A 20264-nucleotide genomic window follows, 5' to 3' on the forward strand; every position below is an offset into this window, starting at 1 on the left:
TTAACCACCATACCACCTGTTGGCCCCACCCGAAATCTATTTTTAAAGTTTGTTTATTGAGAAAAAGGGGACAGGGAGATACGTACTCTTTTTTTTTTTTTTCCCTTGGAGAGATTTTCACTGTAGGGCGCGTGCGCTCGCCAGACAGACAGAGAGAGACATAGAGACAGAAAGCGAGAAATCACCCCCCAGGGGGGATGGTCACACCGCAATCCCTTCTCCTCCATTCTCCTCTCGGGATCTTGGGCACGCACGCACACACGCCCAGCTTGAGTTTTAAGCCACCGGGTCTGGGACGCGAACCACGGTCGACTACGTGGGAGTCCAGCGACATAGCCATTACGCTAACTGCTGGTTCCCGAGATACGTACTCTTGATAGAATCTCACCACACCATGATCCGTACCCCACCCCAGCCTTCCAGCCCATCAGGATCCAGTCGTGTCCACTGTGTTCAGGTCACCCCAGGATCCAAACACTGGGCTTTCCTATATGGCTCCTGTATCATGCGGCAGCACCCTGCCACCAACACAGCATGGCTGAGCCACTCCTACTCCTGCATCTCCCCTTCCTGTTGAGATTTCGGGCACACACACACAAGCACCTCGTGTATTTTTCAAGTCTGTGGGGCTGGGATTTGAACTATCGTTGGTTATGTGGGACCCGGCTCCCCTCTAGGCTATAGGAATGGTTCAGCATACATAGAGAGAGGGAGGAGGGAAAGTGAGAAAGCGCCCCCATGGGGAATGGTCATGGCACAATCCCTTCTCCGTTTCTCCCTGTCAGGATTTTGGTCACACACATATGCACGCTGGGTCTGTTTCTCAAGCCACCAGGTCCAGGACTAGAACTACACAGTTGGCCATGTCTGATTCAGGTGCCTTAACCACCACACCACTGGCTGACCTTAATATGTATTTATGTAAAGTTTATTAATTGTTTCCTTCTGAGAGAGAGAGGCACACCCAACAGGATTTCACACTACAATGCACCCCCTCAGCTGGCTCAGATTAGGCATGTGCATGCATACTTTGTGTGCTAGGGAGGTTCTGGGATGTGAACCAAGGACCTTTCCCACATGGCCCCTGTGTGTTACTGCTAAAGTAATCCTGGTTCCCCAAATTTAAAACCTTCTAATAAAAGTCTTTGCACTTTCAGGCTAGCAGGTGACGTGGAGGTTAAGGCACTGGATCCCACATAGCTGGCTGCGCGATTTGAGTCCCAGATCTGGTGGTTTGAAAATAACACTAGGCATGTGCGCATGTACTCCCAAAATCCTGGGAGGCGAATGAAGGACTCTGGCGTAGCCATGCCCCCTGGGGGGTGATTTATCACTCCCTCCCTTACTCATCTCTCTCTGACAAGTGCATGCATCCTATAGCAAAAACAAAAGTTAAATTTTCTCCATAAAGATCTATACCTTTTTGTTACTTACTTCTAGATACCTTATATTTTACAAAAATCTATTATGATTGTTTTTCACATGAAACAGAGAGAGAGAGAGAGAGACATTTAGTTCTTGCTTTCTTCTGATCCTGTCTCAGCTTCTCAGCTAGCCAAGGCTACAGGTGTGTGCCACTGAGTCTGGCCTGTCCACATTGGTCTGTGGACCAAAACTGGCCTCATGATGTGGTCCCAGGCCGCTGCAGCAGTGACCCACTCAGGGACAATGACCACACTCCAATCTGTCCTGCATTCTGATCTGGGGATTTGGGGCTCGCAGGCACACATACAAGCTCAGTGTGCTTCTGAAGCTGCTGGGTCTCGGATTTGAATGGATACTTGGTCATGTGGGATCCAGCTGCCTTAACCACACCACTGGCTGACCTCCAAATGGTAGATTTTTCTTTTTTTCTTCCTTCCTTTTCTTTTTAAAGTTTTTCTTGCCATAGGGTGAGTGTGTCTGCCAGAAAGAGACAGAGAGAAATAAAGAGTGATAAAGCACCTCCCAGAGGGGATGGCCATACTGCAATCCCTTCTCCTGCATTTTCCTCTTGGCATTTTGGGCATGCATATACACATATACACACCTGGTGTGTTTTCCAAGCCGCCTTGTCCAAGACTCAAATCACAGAGTTGGTCATGTGGGATCCACACCTTAATCACCACTCACCTGCTGGTAGATTTTTAAGATCACATTTTCTATTTGTTGCTAGTGTTTGGCAGTGTGACTGACCCTTGCACAATGATTTTTTTGTTTCTTTCCTTTCGTGTTTTTTTTTTTTTTGAGAGGTTCTTGCTATAAGGCGCGTGCACTTGCCAGAAAGACAGAGACAGAAAGCGAGAAATCACCCCCCAGGGGGGATGGCCACGCTGCAATCCCTTCTCCTCCATTCTCCTCTCGGGATCTTGGGCATGCATGCACACGCACCTGGCGTGAGTTTAAGCCACCAGGTTCGTGACTCAAACCAGAGTCGACTACATGGGAGTCCAGCGACAGCCATTTTGTCAACTGCTAGTCCCACACAATGATTTAAAAAAAATAATAATTATTTTAACTTTATTTATTTTTAACAGAGAGAGACAGAGTAAGAAATAGAAAAGGAAAGACAGGAAGCAAGCTGCCAGGCCCAGGACTCACCCACGGTCGCCCTTGTGGGAGTCCAGTGCCCTTAACCACACCACCTGCTGACCTCACACACTAATTTTTGTATCCAGAAAACTTGCTCTAATAACTTACCATACATTCTTTGGGGCTTCCTGTGTTTTCAACATTACATGAAAATAATGTAAGTTTTTTTTTTTTTTTTTTTTTCCAGAGGTTTTTGCTATAGGGCACGTGCGCTCGCCAGACAGAGACATAGAGACAGAAAGCGAGAAATCACCCCCTAGGGGGGATGGTCACGCCGCAATACCTTCTCCTCCATTCTCCTCTCGGGATCTTGGGCATGCACGCACACGCACCCGGCATGAGATTTATGTCACCAGGTCCGGGACGCGAACCACAGTCGACTACGTGGGAGTCCAGCGACATAGCCATTACTCTAACTGCTGGTCCCAATAATTCAAGTTTTTAATCTTGCTTTACAATTTCTGTATGCTTTTTTCTTACCACATTAAGTAGGATCTTCAGTTTTTTTCCTTTAAGGTTTTTTGCCATAGGGCTGTGCCTCAGTGGCCAGAGAGAAAGAGGAAAAGCGAGGAATCACCCCCTCCCCCAAGGGGGGATAGTCATTCCTCCTCCTCCATTCTCCTCCTGGGATTCTGGGCGCACAGGCACATGTGCCCAGCATGATTTTTGAGCCTCTGGGTCTGGGTCTTGATCCACAGCAAGTCATATGGGAGTCCAGCACCTTAACCACTATGTCACCTGCCAAATCTTGGATCTTCACTAATTTTTAAGTGTTTTTTGTTTTTTTTTTTAATCTTTCTTCAAGATAGAATACAGGTATGCACAGGGGGAGGAGGGGAGAGAGACAGAGACAGACAGACAGACAGACAGAGAGAACACGGCTGATTACATGTTTTGAGTCCTGGACCCAGCAGCTTAAAAATCACGCAGGGTGCATGTGTGGGTGTGCCCAAGACCCCAAAAGGAGAATGGCCTGGCCACCCTCCCCCGGGGGACCTGGTGGCTTAAACTCATGCTGGGTGCGTGTGCATGCGTGCCCAAGATCTTGAGAGGAGAATGGAGGAGAAGGGATTGTGGTGTGGCCACCCACCCACCCCCCCCCGGGGAGGGTGATTTCTTGCTTTCTGTGCCTGTCTTTCTGGCCAGCGCACATGCTCTATAGCAAAAACCTCAAAAAAAAAAAAAAAAAAAAAAAAAAAAAAAGATGATAACTTAATCTGCTAATATGGTGAATTATATTGATTTTTGACCAGGAGTTTTTTGTTTTGTTTTGTTTTTGAGAGATTTTTGCTATAGGACGTATGTGCTCACTGGAGAGAGAGACCTGGGACCACCCTTAACTGCCACACAATCCCTTCTCTTCCATTCTCCTCTCAGGATTTGGGGCATGCACACACACATGCCCAGTGAGTTTTAAGGCCCTGGGTCCAGGACTTGAACTGCTGTTGACTATGTGGGAGTCCAATGACATAACCACTATGCCATCTGTTGGTTGGTCCCTCCATTTCATTCTTTAACAGCAAGAACTTTTTAAAAATTTAACTGGGTTTCTGAAGAGGATTTTCAGCAATGTTGGAGAGGCCGAAGCGAGAGAGTGATTTTAACTGATTTGTATCTTAGAAAAGGTTACTCTGACAGCAGTGTGGACAGAGCGAAGTGTGGTGGGAGGGAAAAGCAGTTACAAAGCTGATGCAAAAATAATTCAGCCTACAATCCCCAGGGACTCAAGGGATGGAGAGGAGGAAGTTTCCAGGGCAGGTCGAATCTGCAGGACTGGCTGGCCTCTTGGATATGGGAGAGGAGCATGGCCATGGCCAGGATGCCCTCAGTGGGGCTGCTGCCGCGCCAGCCCCACCTTCCCAGAGTGAATGGCCGGGGAGGAGGGTGATGTTGGGATCGGTTATGGACTGTAGTCTGAGGAGCTTGTGGTGACGTTCGGTATCTAGCAGGCCAGAACGGGGTAGGTTAAAAATGTCTAGAAGTGGTGGGGCTGGCAGGTGGCGTGGTGAAGGACACTGGACTCCAACAGGGCCAACCACGGTGTGAGTCCTGGACCTGGTGGCTTCCTTTCCCACTTTCTCGCTCTCTCTCTTTCTCACTCTGTCCCTCTCTGGTGAAATTAAAAATAAAGTTATAAAAAAAATTCTTAAAAAAAAGGGTTTAAAAGTTGCCAAGTCATTGGGACCAGCAGTTAGCGTAATGGCTATGTCACTGGACTCCCACGTAGTCGACTGCGGTTCAAGTCCCAGACCCGGTGGCTTAAACTCACGCTGGGCACGTGTGCGGGCGTGCCCAAGATCCCGAGAGGAGAATGGAGGAACAGGGATTGCGGCATGGCCATCCCCCCGGGGGGGGATTTCTCGCTTTCTATCTCTGTCTCTGTCTGTCTGGCGAGCGCACGCGCCCTATAGCAAAAAAACTCTCCAAGAAAAAAAAGTTGTCAAGTCATTCAAAGCCATGAAGGTGAGACGATACAAAGGTCACGCAAACTGGGGAACAGCAAATCAGGAAATCCACAGAGAAGGCTGAAGATGGGTCAAAAGTGCAAGGGTGGCAGGTGGCATGGTGGTTAAAGGCACTGGACTCCCATACGGCTGGCCACAGTTCAAATCCTGGACCTGGAGGCTTGCTTTCTATGTGTGTGTCTTGCTCTGGTCAAATTTAAAAATATATATATATTAACAATAATGGTAATAAAATAAAGGAAATAATATATATATATATTTTAAGCGCAAGAGCGAAATCCAGAAAGAATGGTGCCATAGAAACTAACAGACTCAGTTCAAGGAGGCAGACAACTGCCAGACACTACAGGAGTCACTTGGGACAAAAAGGCGCAGTGCATTTAGTGCCTAAGATCATGGGCGATGCTGGCCAGGGTAGTCTCCACATCACCTCGAGGGCAGAGGCAGCAGGATGAAGAAACACCAAGTACAGTTTACTCTTCAAGTTTAGCTGAGAAAAGTCCATTTAAAAAAAAGTTTGTGGTTTTTTTTTTAAAGTTTTGCCAGAAGCTTCCTGTCTCCATTTCTCACTGGTCGGGAGCCCAAGTTTGGGCACATGCACATGCATGCCTGGCACGCATCTCAGGCCGTGTCTGGTATTTGAACATGTCGACTATGTGGGATCCAGACACCTTAGCCATCATGCCACCGGCCGGCCTGGAAGTTTGTTTTAAGTGGAAGCTTTCGTCCTACTGAAGGTGAGAGTAGAGGGACAGGTTGCAGGTACAGCGGAGTCAGGATAAGCAGAGGCCTGAGCCCGAGAGGTGGAGGAGTTAGCTGCTGCAGGAAAGAACATCTTCTAGAGACCGAAAGCGAGCCAGCGGGCAGAACCCCTCAAAATCCCAGCAACAGGGCAGGAGAAAGCAAGCGCTGAGATGGTGGCATAGAGAGGCTGGGAGTTAAAACAGCTTTGGGAAAAAAGGGCGAGGAAGATCTAGGAGTAAAATAAATGATTATTGGACAGCCCAAACAGCAACTAAGACATGTGAAAGCTCAGCATGTCCCAATCTGTTCAATGTAGTTATTATAGAAACAGCATCAATTGGGACCAGCAGTTGGCATAATGGCTGTGTTGCTGGACTCCCATGTAGTCGACCGTGGTTCAAGTCCCAGACTTAGTGGCTTACACTCACGCCAGGCACATGAGCATGCTTGCCCATGATCCCGAGAGGAGAATGGAGAAGGGATGGTTGCGTGGCCATTCCCCCAGGGGGTGATTTCTTGCTTTCTGTTTCTGTCTGTCTCTTTCTGGTGAATGCATGTGCCCTATAGGAAAAACCTCTCAAATAAATAAATAAATAAATAAAGGTATGTGAAAGATACTTAAAATAAAAAAGGAACCCAGAACAGTTACACAGAAAAGCAGACATAGTATAGGCTGAATGTCCCTCCACCCACCAGTTGGTATGTTGAAGCCCTAGTCCCGTAAGTGATGGCATTTGAAGATGGGGGATTTGGAGACGAATGGAATTAGGTGAGGTCGTGAGGGGAGGGCTCCCTTGATGTGATTTATTATTGTCCTTTGAGACATTAGAGTTTGTTCTCTCCCTCTGTAGGCACAGTGAGACTGTGGCCACCTACAATCCAAGAGACCAAAAGTTGAAATTGGCCCTGCCAGTGCCTTGTTCACAGACTTCCCCAACTCCAGAAGGGAGGTAATCTGTTGTTAAGCCCACGCGCACATGTGGCCCACTGAGCAGTTCAAGCCCCGGCAGCTCGAAAATCACAAGGGGTGTATATGCCCCAAATCCCAGGAGAATGAAGGGATGTCAGCTTGGCCATCCCCCCGGGGGTGATTTCTCACTTTCCTTGACTACCTCTCCTTCTCTGTCTCCAGTAGCGTGCACATGCCCTGTGGGGGGGGGGGGGGGAATACGCTGGGCACAGTGCTCTCAATTCTAATGAGATGGAAAAATGCAAGAAGGTCTGAGACCCTTTAACGGGGTGCCTTCCCTCTCTGGTGAGCACATGTGCCCTCTGGCAACGAAAGGAAAGAAGGAAGGGAAGAGAAAAGACCCAAGAGGAATCAGTGAGAAATTCAAGTAAGTCCTCTCGGAAAGATTTAAGAAGAAAAAAAAAAGTCTGGCACAACCGTGTACTGATCTCAGTGCCGGAGGCTGAGGGCTGAGCCTGCGCTGACCTGAAACGTGTCAGGTTCAAGCTCCTGACCAGCTTGAGGACTAGGGGAAGGGGACTGTGGTGTCATAGACCGAGTCGAGGATACCTGTCTCTCTCTTTCATGCAAGCACACATGTCTTCTCATGAATGAATAAACTGTAAGAAAAAAAAAAAAACTAAGAGAAAAAAGATAAAAACAAGGCCAATGCTAGAATTTCACAGAACGGGGGTGGGGGGAGACCACGATTTTCAAAGAAACCTAAAACACTTTCCCAAACTGAAGGAAACCAGAAAGCAAGACAGACGCCAAAAGCCTAGGGCCAGTGGAAACCTACACACTCTGGCCAGAACACTTCATGGCAAATTTTCACAACAAAAATTTCAGAGGCAAAGAACGGGTCATATAAAAAGACCTGTTATCAGAAATGGCAGGCTCCAAGACGATGAAGCAACGACTTCGAAATGCTGATGATTTCCAAACCTGGGAATACTGGTTAAACATCTTAAGACAGCGAAGGTCTGAAAGTGTTCTCTATGGACCCTTTCCTCAGGAAGCTCAGTGAAGGACTACTCCTAAATGAGAAACGACCAAGCCAGAAGACTAGGTGCTCCGCAAACAGATGATCTAACTTAGGGAGATAAAGTTGAGCCTCAGGTGCCAGAGGGCCTGGAGAGATTAGTTCAAATTGGAGCCCCAGTACAACTCCAGAAAAGAAAAAGAAACTGTTCTGTATGGAAAGACAGTCTTCAGGGGGCTTTTGCAATTCTGTGGTGAGTTTGGAAAGATTTAGTGGTAGAAACATAGAAACTTTCAAAGGAGACAAAAAGATAAATAGAAAAGCAGTTGTACAAGAAATGCCATGCAGTGATAATAAATCACTTGACTCACATGAGCGTGCCACATAAGGCAAGTTAAAAAACAACTACTAATCTAATAAAAACTCGCCACCTCTTGATTGGGAGACTAGAAAGGGGGTAATGGGAGAAGGAGACAGGGGTGGCAGCAGCCACATTCTCATCTGCCTTAACGGGAAGTTACGAAAGTAAAACTATCAAGAAATACCTGTGTAAGTAGGTAATTACAAAATGTGAATGAAAATATGCTAAAATAACTCAAGGAGTTAAACAGAGATGACTCAGTGGAGCAGCAACATTTCAAGCCAGGGACTGGTGGGACCAGCAGTTGGCGTAATGGCTATGTTGCTGGACTCCCATGTAATGGACCGCGGTTCGAGCCCCCCCAGACCTGGTGGCTTAAACTCACACCGGGTGCGCGTGTGTGCGTGCCCAAGATCCCAAGAGGAGAATGGAGGAGAAGGGATTGCGGTGTGGCCATACCCCCCTGGGGGTGGTGGTGATTTCTTGCATTCTGTCGGTTTTTCTGGTGAGTGCACACGCCCTACAGAAAAAAAACAAAACAAAACAAAAAAACAAAAAAAAAAACCCTCTCCCAAAAATAAAAAAAATAAATAAAGCCAGGTGCTGCACTATAACTCCTCTAAGGTTATTTGGGCAGGTTATATGGGCCAGACAGGTGGAATGTGAAGGTGGGTGGCTGGATACCACAGACCAAGGGTCTTAAAAAACATAGCAGGTGTGTTGTGCGCGCCTGAAGTTCCTAGAGAGAAGGTGGAGAAAGGATTGGAGTGTGGCCATCCCTTCTGGAGTATTATTTCTCATTTTCCCCTCTCTCTGGTGATCCTACACACTATAGCAAAACTGGGAGAAAAAAAACATCTAAAATGGCCTAAGATAGTCCCCTTAATTCTCTTCAAAATATAAAACCTATTAAATTAGCATAAGTAATTTTCTAACTGACAAAAGTCACAAATCAAAATATGTACTAAACCCTAGAAAAGAGCTCAAATCAATCCTTTTCAAACCTTGCCTGCTCAAATGCTTTGAGCATTTGTTACAATGAAAGAAATACCAATGTGGGCCAGCAGGTGGCATAGTGGTTAAAGCGCTGGACTTCCTTATGGCTGGCTGGGATTGGGGGCCGACCAAGGGTCTTAAAAAACATAGCAGGTGTGTTGTGCGCGCCTGAAGTTCCTAGAGAGAAGGTGGAGAAAGGATTGGAGTGTGGCCATCCCTTCTGGAGTATTATTTCTCATTTTCCCCTCTCTCTGGTGATCCTACACACTATAGCAAAACTGGGAGAAAAAAAACATCTAAAATGGCCTAAGATAGTCCCCTTAATTCTCTTCAAAATATAAAACCTATTAAATTAGCATAAGTAATTTTCTAACTGACAAAAGTCACAAATCAAAATATGTACTAAACCCTAGAAAAGAGCTCAAATCAATCCTTTTCAAACCTTGCCTGCTCAAATGCTTTGAGCATTTGTTACAATGAAAGAAATACCAATGTGGGCCAGCAGGTGGCATAGTGGTTAAAGCGCTGGACTTCCTTATGGCTGACTGGCATTGGAGCCCCAAATCCAAAAGGATCAATGAAGAAGGGGTTGTAGTGTGGCCTTCCGTCTGGGAGTGATTTCTCACTATCCTCACTAATTCTGGGGAGCACGTGTGCCTTATGGCAAAAATCTAAAAGAAATACAAATGTTAGAACATGACTACGCCTTGTGTAATAAATACAAGATAACTCCAAAAAGTTTGTGGAAAAAGGAATTACAGCATACGTTTATTTAGGTGGCAAAAAAAAAAAAAAATCCATGCTGTTTTTTTTTCATATGTGGTCCATTAGCTTTTGAAGACTCTCTTGTATATGTCGGCAATTACTGACTATGATTTTTTTTTTTTTTCCTGGCCATAGGGTACATACACTCGCTGTAGAGAGACAGTAAGAAAGTGAGAAATCACCCAAGGGAGGATGTTCATGCACTAATCCCTCTCCTCCATCTCCTTCTGGGACTTTGGATATGCACATACATGCGTCTGGCATGATTTTCAAGCTGCCAGGTCCGGGGCTCGAATCACAGTTGACCATGTGGGAGTCCAATGCCTTAACCACCATGTCACCCACCAACACCTCTTATCCTAGCCTAAAAAGAAAATGTTTTATACTTTTTTGACATGAACTGGTAACCATGTATTCAGCATTTCAAATTAAATTTATATTAAGGGAGAATGCATTAAAGTATTGTACAATTTCTTAGTGCCTTTAACCCAGGTATTCTGATTAGGTTCTTAACTACTTCTTCTAGGGAAGCATTTGAATTTCAAGTCAGATTTTTGAAGGCATTAAAGCAGATCAGAAGTATTTTCTTGGATCTGACAGCCAGGAAAAGAAAAAAAAAATTTTTAAAGAGATTTTTGCTATAGGGCACATGCACTCACCGGAGACAGCCAGAGAGCGAGGAATCACCCCCCCAGTGGGGGATGGCCATGTGACAATCCCTTCTCCTTTGTTCTCCTCTCAGGATTCTGGGCACGTATGCACATGTGAGTTTTATGCCACCAGGTCTGGGACCTGAACCATGGTTGACTATGTGGGAGTCCAGCAATGTTAATTATGCCATCTGCTAGTCCCCCAAAAAATGATTTTTAGGGACAAAAAAAGTCTATCTTTTTAAAATACCAGAATTATCTTTGAAAATCTATTAGATGTTTAAACATTTTAAATTATTCTTTAATGATATTCTGATTTAAAAAAAGAATGGAAGGTTAGGGAAGGGAAAAATGGACATTAAAAAAAGTTTATTTCTAGCCCTGAAAGAACAAAATTATCAAACAAAGTATACTGAACAAAGTCATCAAATACAGCAGTTAATGTCAATGTAACAATTAAATAATTGAATGGGATTAAGTTAAAAATAAAAGGCAATATAAAATTTGAAGATGAAACAGGAAATAAGCTACTTTCATTTCTAGCTACCAAGAGAAGAAAGGGAAAAAGGTCAATACATTCCAGCCAAAGATGTTGTATTCCAAATATAAGTCTCTTTCTTCTTAAAGAATGAAAATTTACCAGAATTATCACACATTTCTTTCTGCCTGTCTTGGAAACCTTCGAGAATGGTGAATGAGAAAGACCGTTCTTTCAGGGCCAGGCCAGTGCTCGGTTTTTCTCTGTAACTCCAACATCTATCAATAGCATTTTTGCCAGAGTGTGCAGCAAATGTTTTGCGTAAGAAAATGTGTGTGTGTGCGTATACATTCATCCATATATATATTTTCTGCTTATACACACATACACGTGCACTGCAGAAAAACTGATTTTAAATGTTCACAAATCAGTTGTGGGAGAGCAGTAGAGCAAGAGAAGACAATTTGCTTTTTATATTACTAAGAAATTCTGCTATAAAAAAAACAAAATAGGTGTTCATCTTGATTTTAGTTATATTATAATGGCATTTCAACAGTTCACTGGATAGAAATCTCAGTATATTTTTCAAAAATTTTAGATTCAAAAATTGATGCAAATTCTTTAATCACCTTTAAAAAAATTTTTTTTTTTTTTTTAAACTACAGCTACTGCCAGGTCAGATCTAAAATTATTCTGGCTAGGAATATGGTATATACAGACAGCTGTATTTAAGTGAGCCTTAAAAGGAATACCCATAGGTAGTTTAAAATTGCTTGTTAAAGGCACAGGTTCACTTAGGACTGATGGTTACTAGGTAAGTTTTAAGCAGCTTGATATTTCTAAGTGTAAGGGAGGCGAATTCTTGTTACAGGCCAGGCATTCAACACACGAAGACAAAGTTGTGTCAGCCATGGTGCCTTGTGCTACATAGTCTCGTGTTTACTATTCTAGGTAGAATAGAATGTTCAATTTTCCATAGTTCCCCGTTTTGAACTGTCCCTAAAAGCAGCAAAAGGAACATGAGAAGAAGATAACTTTAAAACTACCACAGAGTCTAAAGACTAATAAATAAGTACTACAGTAACAATGGCCTAATAGCACAAGGGGACTACCTAGGTGACTTTTAGATCTAAATGGGAATTTTCGTTCTAAAATGATGACAGAAAGTGAATACAAAAGGCAATTATTAAAAAGACACGAATCTTGATTCAGATATAATTATTCTTTCAACAAGATCTGAACATTTTAATTTAAAATTAACTAATAAATCACAATTCTGTATTGCTTTTAAGATTATTTTGTTTAAAAATGACACATTTCAGAATTAACCAAAGTATCTTCTATTACAGGTTAGTTTCTCCAGGTAAGTAAAGAACAAACTACGGTATACCTCCCTTAACCTAGGTTAAGTCAGGTTTTAACGGCAAAGTCCGTTGCCAGCAATGGACGTACAGGTAACCATCAAAGAAGCTGTAAATACAAATCCCAAACTGCTCCTCCCTACCCCAAGCCCTCTGCGAGTCACAAGCGTGAACGGGGCCCTGGCGCGTGTTCCGTTAGTTCGGTCTGACTGAGGATGAGGTGCCTTCTCGAGGACGGGCACGGTCTTATCTAGTGCGCTGCATCTTTCACCGGTAACATCTTTAGTATAGTCCATCCAGACGACCGCTCAGAAAGAATGTTCCAACTGGAATTCAAGAGGCACTATAGATTTCTGCCAGAAATAAACCAGCTTGTTTCTGTAATTTAGCAATAGCTCTTGAAGGCCAAGATGTCCAGAGAAATTCAACAGAAAACAGAAACCATTAAGTGCTGTAGATACAAGCTTCATTAATTATTTTACTCAGTTTTTCCTGAAAACCTTTCGGCATTATCAGTAAAAAACACACATTTCAATCCTTATAATACCTGTATTTTAGCACAGATATGACAGGAATAATGGGGAACAAAACCCTGCTAGTTTCCCCAATGCTCTCCAGAATGGCAAAATTACTTCTGTCCATGATTTGTACTACTGCGGGATGGCAAGCAGGTGCGGAGTTAACTGGGAGAGGAGGGCGGGAACAGAACGCCAGAACCAAACTACAGATTTTTCTTTTATGTGGTTCCAGACACATCCGAAGGGCAGTACATTCTCCAAACACAAAACGACAACGAAAATAAAGAAGTGGGGGGAGGGAGCACTTTAATAATGCTACAGGTCACAGACCTCCTCTTAATCTTTAAAATAAAAACTGTTACTATCAACAAGCACACTACACTTTTCTCCCTTTCTCCAGCTTTTGACACGAATATCCTCTAATTATCTGGAAAATAAAATGAAATGAAAGTAACTCAACATCTCCAGGACCCCAAGAATTTATCGAGCAGTACTCTGCCACGTAAGTTCTTGCGGACAGTAGCACTGTAATGGAGGCTGGGGATGGTGTGATTTACAACGAAGCTCTAAGTTTACTGGTCACAAGGTGCATCTTCTTTATGACACGGACATTTTCTCTTTCATGACTACAGTATCACATAATTATTTTAGAAATCACCAAGGTTCAAGTCCCTCACTTTATCTCTGTTCGTCCCCAATATTTTTCCTCCTTTAAATGGGAAAAAAAAAGGTTAACCTTCAAATTTTGAAAATACAATGGTTGTTAACTGCCATGGGGGATGGGAAAGAGAGGGGTATGGGTGAGGTGGGAGAGGGTTAATTAAAAATAAAAACAAACAAAATAAACCTCAACCTAAAATTACAACATATACAGAAACTTATTTTCAAAACGAAGGGGAAGGCGGGAGCATCAAGCGAGGTCACAAAGCTCAAGCTGGTACAAGAACAAAGCTCTTTGTTTCCCGCAGCCCACCGTGAAGAGGAGACGGCAGGGAAGGCCAAACTTGATACAGGGGTGTGTAGTCAATGGGGCTCCCTCTGTCTCAGTGATCTAGCTATAAATATAGATATTAGTCTTCTCTCTATACATGTAACAAATGCCAAACTCGCTAGCACGAATTTCTAAAACCGACTTTCACATTTGTTAGAAAAGGTAAAAATCACATACTTGTCTTCGTTTCCTCAGTTCAAGTTCTGAACTGGAAGATGACAAATCGCAACAGCTGGTCCTAACTTCTAGATGAAGTTAAACCACATGGAGGCCTCTGCCAGTATAAGGAGCTCTTAATTTCTATCATACTTGCCTGGAATTTAGGCATGAGGAAAAAAAAAACCAAAACATCTCAAAGCAACTTAAAAGGAGCAAGTCAAGGAAATGGGAAGATAGGGGAGAGAGAAAAGATAGCAGATGATGAAGCCAGACTGAAGAACTCGCATCTCCCATTCAAGTACAGAAAACACCCAGAAGGGGACAATGAGCGAGGTCTATTATGACTTCAGCAAAATAAAACGCAACTGTCAAGCATGAAAATGACCCTGTCAGGTTGTGTGCCGACAAACATAAGGCGAGTGGTTCAGTCCACACTTCTTCCTGGACCCTAAGGAAGGGCTTCATTTCAAAGTCATAATTCTCTTTCTGCCATTTTCTCTTAGTTGTCTTCAGGGAATAGCACTTTGCTTTTTTTTTTTTTTTTTTTTTAAAAGGTGTTATATAGACCATTTTTAAAAAACCCCCAAAGAGTAATAATTTCATATATTAAAAGACTTCTTTTAGAAAATAGAAAAAAGAACAGGAGGCCACAGTTTTGATGTTAACGGTTACTCTTCATTGCTTCTTTCGCTGCCATAATCAGCGGCGTCAAGCTAGACAATGGTTTGGCCAGCTTCAGAAAGGGGTGCTGCCAGGAGAGGGGGAGAAAACAGATGCATAAATGTTACCAGTTTAGAAACAAAGTCTCTTCCTTCAAGTAAGTCCCAAAGACTACTTATGGATCATAATTTGAGAAACAAAACACATCTTAGTACCTGTATAAAACTAACACAAGCAATACATCACTTTTATAGTTGAAAACAGAGTTGTTTTCATTTTAATTTTCCTATGATCATAATCTGCAGTTAAATGACCTGCAAACAGATTCACGCCGGCAATATACAGGCCTGAGAGTAATATGCAAAAACGTGTTGTTGGGACCAGCAGTTAACATAATGGCTATGTTGCTGGACTCCCATGTAGTTGACCGTGGTTCAAATCCTGGACTCGGTGGCTTAAATTTAGGCCGGGCGCATATGTGAGCGTACAAGATCCCAAGAGGAGAATGGAGAAGAAGGGATTGTGGCATGGCCATCCCCCCTGAGGAATGACTTCTTGCTTTCTCTCTCTCTGTCTCTGTCTTTCTGGTGAGCACACCTGCCCTATAGCAAAATCCTCTCAAAACAAAACAAAACAAGTGTTGTTAAGGTATTACAAGAACTTTACTCCTAGCAGATGAAACTCTAAGAGGTGGCAGAGGCTACACTACTGGTGATCAATGAATGGTGAAACACAATGATTTATTCTACTGACACTTTCTGCTGGTTACTCAGAAAAGTCAACTTTCCTCCAAAATGACATAATTTCCAAATTTACCTGTAATAATTCTTTGGCTGAACCCCTTTTCTCCACATCCATTTCCAAACATCGATTTAAGAAATCTCGAAACATTGGGGAAAGTTTCTCTGGGTTCTGAAGTTCTGGGGTTCCATTAGTTGCTATCAGGTACAAGGCCTAAAAACAGAAGAACATCTTTAGATATACCAAAGGTGGCTCAGCAAGCTGAAAGAAGACTTCATGGTTTAACTCTGTATAACCAATTCCCAGTGCTTACAACCTTCTCTCTCTCTTTTTTTTTTTTTTTGGAGAAGTTTTCACTATAGGGCGCGTGCGCTTGCTAGACAGACAAGAGACAGAGAGACAGAAAGCGAGAAATCACCCCCCGGGGGGATGGTCACGCTGCAATCCCTTCTCCTCCATTCTCCTCTCAGGATCTTGGGCACGCATGCACACGTGCCCGGCGTGAGTTTTAAGCCACCGGGTCTGGGACTTGAACCGCGGTCGACTACGTGGGAGTCCAGCGACATAGCCTTACGCTAACTGCTGGTTCTCCCTTACAACCTTCTCTTTACTTTGGGAGAAATCTATTTTTTTTTTAAAAAGATTTTTGCTATAGATTGCATGCACTTGCTGGAGACAGTGAGAGACAGAAAACAAGAGATCATTCCCAAGGGGGTATGGCCACGCTGCAATCCCTTCTCCTCCATTCTCCTCTTGGGATTTGGGGCACACATATACACATACCCGGCATGAGTTTCAAGCCTCCAGGTCTGGGATTTGAACCATGTTGGCCGAGTGACGTAACCACTATGCTGTCTGCTGGTCCTGGGATGAGTCTTATTATACTCTTTATCTTCACTTACGTTCATGAAATAACCCCGGATCCCAGTCTCCCCGCCCAATGCCGTATCCACCTCTCTTTCACTCACAGTGGCTTTTCTCTCCCACAACCTGAGGCCTAGAGGAGAGGTGGGCTCTGGCTTTTTGGTTCCTCACTGCACTTTGAGATGTCTCTCCCTCCTCTGTAACTCCTGAGTTTTCAAATGTGTATTCACCTTTCTTTATTCCAACATCTACCAAACCTGAAGTCACCTACCTCCCATCCTTCCTTTCTTCGGTAAAACCTTTTGGCTCACTGTGAATCTCTAACACCACTCCTGACACAGTGCATGGCAATTTCGACAGTCACACAGATGCTCCTCACTGTTCCTCGATGTCTTCGCTGATGCTCCTGCCGGTCAGCCTACCTCAGCCACACCCGCCACGGCCATACCCTGTAGCAGTACCAATCTTTTTCATCCCCAGTACCCCAATGGCAGCAATCCTATGACGATCCCACTAGGACCTCGTTCCCATCAATCCCTCTGGTGCCCATCATTCCTTTCATGTACTCACTTCCTTGAGCCTCTCACTTCCCAGCATGCACCTGGCTCTTATGGCTGAAACTCTGCTTGCTCCTTGCCTGTGCCTACACAGCAGGAGAAAAACACATCCAGCGGACGGGCTGACTGACCTCGTATGCACCCTCTGCTTCCAGCAACCACACCACAGTTGCCTGTTCCGTTCGCTCTCCCACTCTCCTGTCTTCTGTCCAGGACACATGATACAGTTATCACGTCTCCTTTGACTCCTCTCGACTATGCCAACTTCTCACACTTTCCTTGACTTTGAGGACCTTGAAAGTTTGAGGAGTACTGGTAAGGTACAGGGTACCCCCTGCTGCAATCCATCTGATGTTTTTCTCATGATTAGATTAAGATTATGGGTTTGGGGAAGGAAAATACAAGTTAAGAGTACCATTTTCAGTGTGGATTCCCAGGTAATTTATACTGTGCGTGACAACCTCAGATGACTCTATTTTGTGTCAACTATCTCAGCCGTGGCCGTTAGCAGCTTTCAGTTGGCCTCAGGCCTTCTCTGACACATCTCCATCAATGGAGCCTTTCTTCTTTGTGTGTGTGTATACACACACACACACACACACACACACACACACACACACACCCCTAGAGAGGTCTTTGCTATAGGGCACATGTGCTTGCCGACAGACAGAGACAAAAAGTGAGAAATCACCCCCCCAGGGAGGATGGCCACACCGCAATCCCTTCTCCTCTCGGGATCTTGGGCACGCACGCACATGCACCCGCCATGAGTTTTAAGCCACCGGGTCCGGGATACAAACTGCGGTCGACTAAATGGGAGTCCAGTGACATAGCCATTACGTTAACTGCTGGTCCCTCTTGTATTTATATTTTTATGTTTAACTGATAACAACTGTGTGTGTAGGAGGTACAATGAATATTTTGCTCTATGTATATAATGTAAATAGCCTTCTTCTAAAAAAAAATTTATTTAACTTTATTTATTTATTTCCATTTGACTAGAGAGGGACAGAGTGAGAGAGAAAGTGAGAAAGCAAGCTGTCAGGTCTGGGACTTGAACCATGGTTAGCCATGTGGGAGTCCAGTGCCCTTAACCACCACGCCACCTGCCGGCTCCAGCCCTTTTCTTTCTTTTTGAAAAACTAGTTTATTTAATGAGAAGACGAGAGAGAGAGAGCGAGCAAGCAACCCCCAACAGAGTCTGGTCATATCACAATTCTTTTTCTTCCAATTCCTTATCCATTCAGGCTCCTAGGCAAGTATGTAATACACCCAGCAATTTTGTTTTGTTTAGTTTTTGCTATGGTGCATTCACTTGCTGGAGAGAGACAGAGGGAACTGAACTGTGCAGTTGGCATGTGGAAACCAGCCACCTTAATCTTCATGCAACATGCTGACCCAGTACCCAGCGTATTTTAAAAGCTGATGGAGCTGGGACTTAAATCCTGGTTGGCAATGTGAACTGGGCTTATTTTATACAGTGCTTAACTACTGGGCTAGGGAGCCAGCCAGACTTTTTCTTTTCTTTTGAGAGAGATTTTTGCTGTAGGGTACGTGCTCTCGCCGGAGACAGAGAGAGAAACAGAGAGACAAAAAGTGAAAAGTCACCCCTCAAGGGGGATGGCCACGCCATAACTCCTTCACCTCCAATCTCCTTTTGGGATTGTAGGCACGCATGCACACATCCTTGGGCATGAGTTTAATGCTGCTGGGTCCAAGACTTAAACCATGGTAAATTACGTGTGAGTCCAGTGACATAAATATTATGCCATTTGCTGGTCCCCAGACCTTTTCTTTAACTCAATAATTTTTTAATGATATATAGTTAGGGTAACAGATAGAACTCTTTTGTAATTTTAGTGTTGCTTAAGGCTTTATAGCAAGAATCCTTCCATCATCACAGTGTACCACCAAACTACTCCCACATCACACTCCATAGTGTAAGATCTCCCTCGACCTTTATGTCTTTATTGTCGTTTTACTTATGCACATATTCATCTCCTGTCTCTTAAGTAGTTTTATCTTTTTTTAAAATCATTATTTATTATCATTTAAAAAATTCAACCAGAGAGGGGCCAGCAGGTGGTGTGGTGGTTAAGGTGCTGGACTCTCACATAGCCGGCCATGGTTTGAGTCTCGAACTTGGCGGCTTGCTTTCTCACTCTCTTTCTCTCAGAGTGCATGTGCTCTATTGCAAATTAAATAATAATGATACATAAAATTAAATAAGTAATTCTTTAAAGAAAAACATTCAACCAGAGAGAGACAGAGAGGAGGGAAACTGAGAAAGAAAGCTGCCAGGTCCAAGACTTGAACTGTAGTTGGCCACGTGGGAGCACAAAGTCTTAGCCACCACATCACCTGCCAGCCCCCGTTTATAAAAAAAAAACTATCCAACTTTATTTATTTATTATTATTTTTAAATATTCTAGGTTGATCTCTTTTTTTCTTTCTTTCTTTTGCTATAGAGCATGTGCGCTCACCAGAGAGGGAAAGTAAGAAAGCAAGGTGCCAGGTTCAGAACTCAAATCACAGCCAGCCATGTGGGAGTCCAGTGCCTTAATCTTCATGCTACCTGCTGGCCCCCCCAAACAGTTTTAATTTTTTTGATTTAATTTATTCTAATTATTTTTGAATTTGACCAGAGAGAGAAAGAGGGAGAGTGATAGAGGGGAAGTAAGAAACAAGCGTTTGGGTCCAGGACTCAAACTCCCATCTGGGAGTCCGGCGCCTTAACCACCACACCACCTGCTGGCCCGAACAGTTTTAAATTCATTTATGTAAGAAAAACATTTACATGCTTACCCCTATAATAACTAAGTCTTTCATTTCACCCTAGTTTTTCAAAGATTTTCTGAATGTGAAATTCTAGGTTGATCTCTTTTCTTTCTTTTTATTTTAAGAGGTTTTTGCCTTAGGGTGTGTGGACTGGCTGGTTGGAGATCAGGGGAAAGATAGACAGTGAGAGGAAAAGTGAGAAATAAGCCCCCAAGGGGGATGGCCATGATCCTTTCTCCTTCAGAGATCTTGGGCGTGCAAGCCCATGTGCCTGGCATGAATTTCAAGCCACTGGGTCTGGGACTTGAACCACAGTTTCCCACGAAGGAATCCAGCGATGTAACTGCTATACCATCTGCTGGCTCCCTGATCTGTTTTTATTTTTTTAAATTATTTATCTAATTTCATTTATTTATTCATTAAAAAAATAATTATTTAACTTTATTTATTTATTTAAGTTGATCAGAGAGGGACAGAGTAAGAGCGAGAGCGAGAAAGTGAGAAAGCAAGCTGCCAGGTGTAAGTCTTAAACCACAGTCGGCTATGTGAGAGTCCAGCACCCTTAACCACCTGCGACCTGCCGGCCCCTAATTTGGGCCAGCAGGTGATATGGTGGTTGGGGCGCTGGAATTCCCACGTGGCCGCCTGTGGTTCAAGTCCTGGACCTGGCGACT

At 43.8% G+C, this 20264-nt stretch overlaps 1 protein-coding gene across 1 annotated transcript in view; it reads right to left on the minus strand.

The window, feature by feature from the left end:
* Positions 1-10835: 10835 nt before the first annotated feature.
* Positions 10836-20264, minus strand: part of PAK2 (p21 (RAC1) activated kinase 2) — a 45569-nt gene continuing 36140 nt past the window's right edge. Inside the window, exons 13-14 of the mRNA XM_006156771.3 lie at positions 15467-15604; positions 10836-14738 (exon numbers count right to left, since the gene is read on the minus strand). Coding sequence (XP_006156833.1) covers positions 14652-14738; positions 15467-15604 — 225 coding nt within the window. The 3' untranslated portion in view covers positions 10836-14651. The remainder of the gene's footprint in view (positions 14739-15466; positions 15605-20264) is intronic.

The sequence above is a fragment of the Tupaia chinensis genome, unplaced genomic scaffold (genome assembly GCF_000334495.1).
Source record: "Tupaia chinensis unplaced genomic scaffold, TupChi_1.0 Scaffold000515_1, whole genome shotgun sequence".
In the NCBI taxonomy this organism is placed as follows: Eukaryota; Metazoa; Chordata; class Mammalia; order Scandentia; family Tupaiidae; genus Tupaia; species Tupaia belangeri.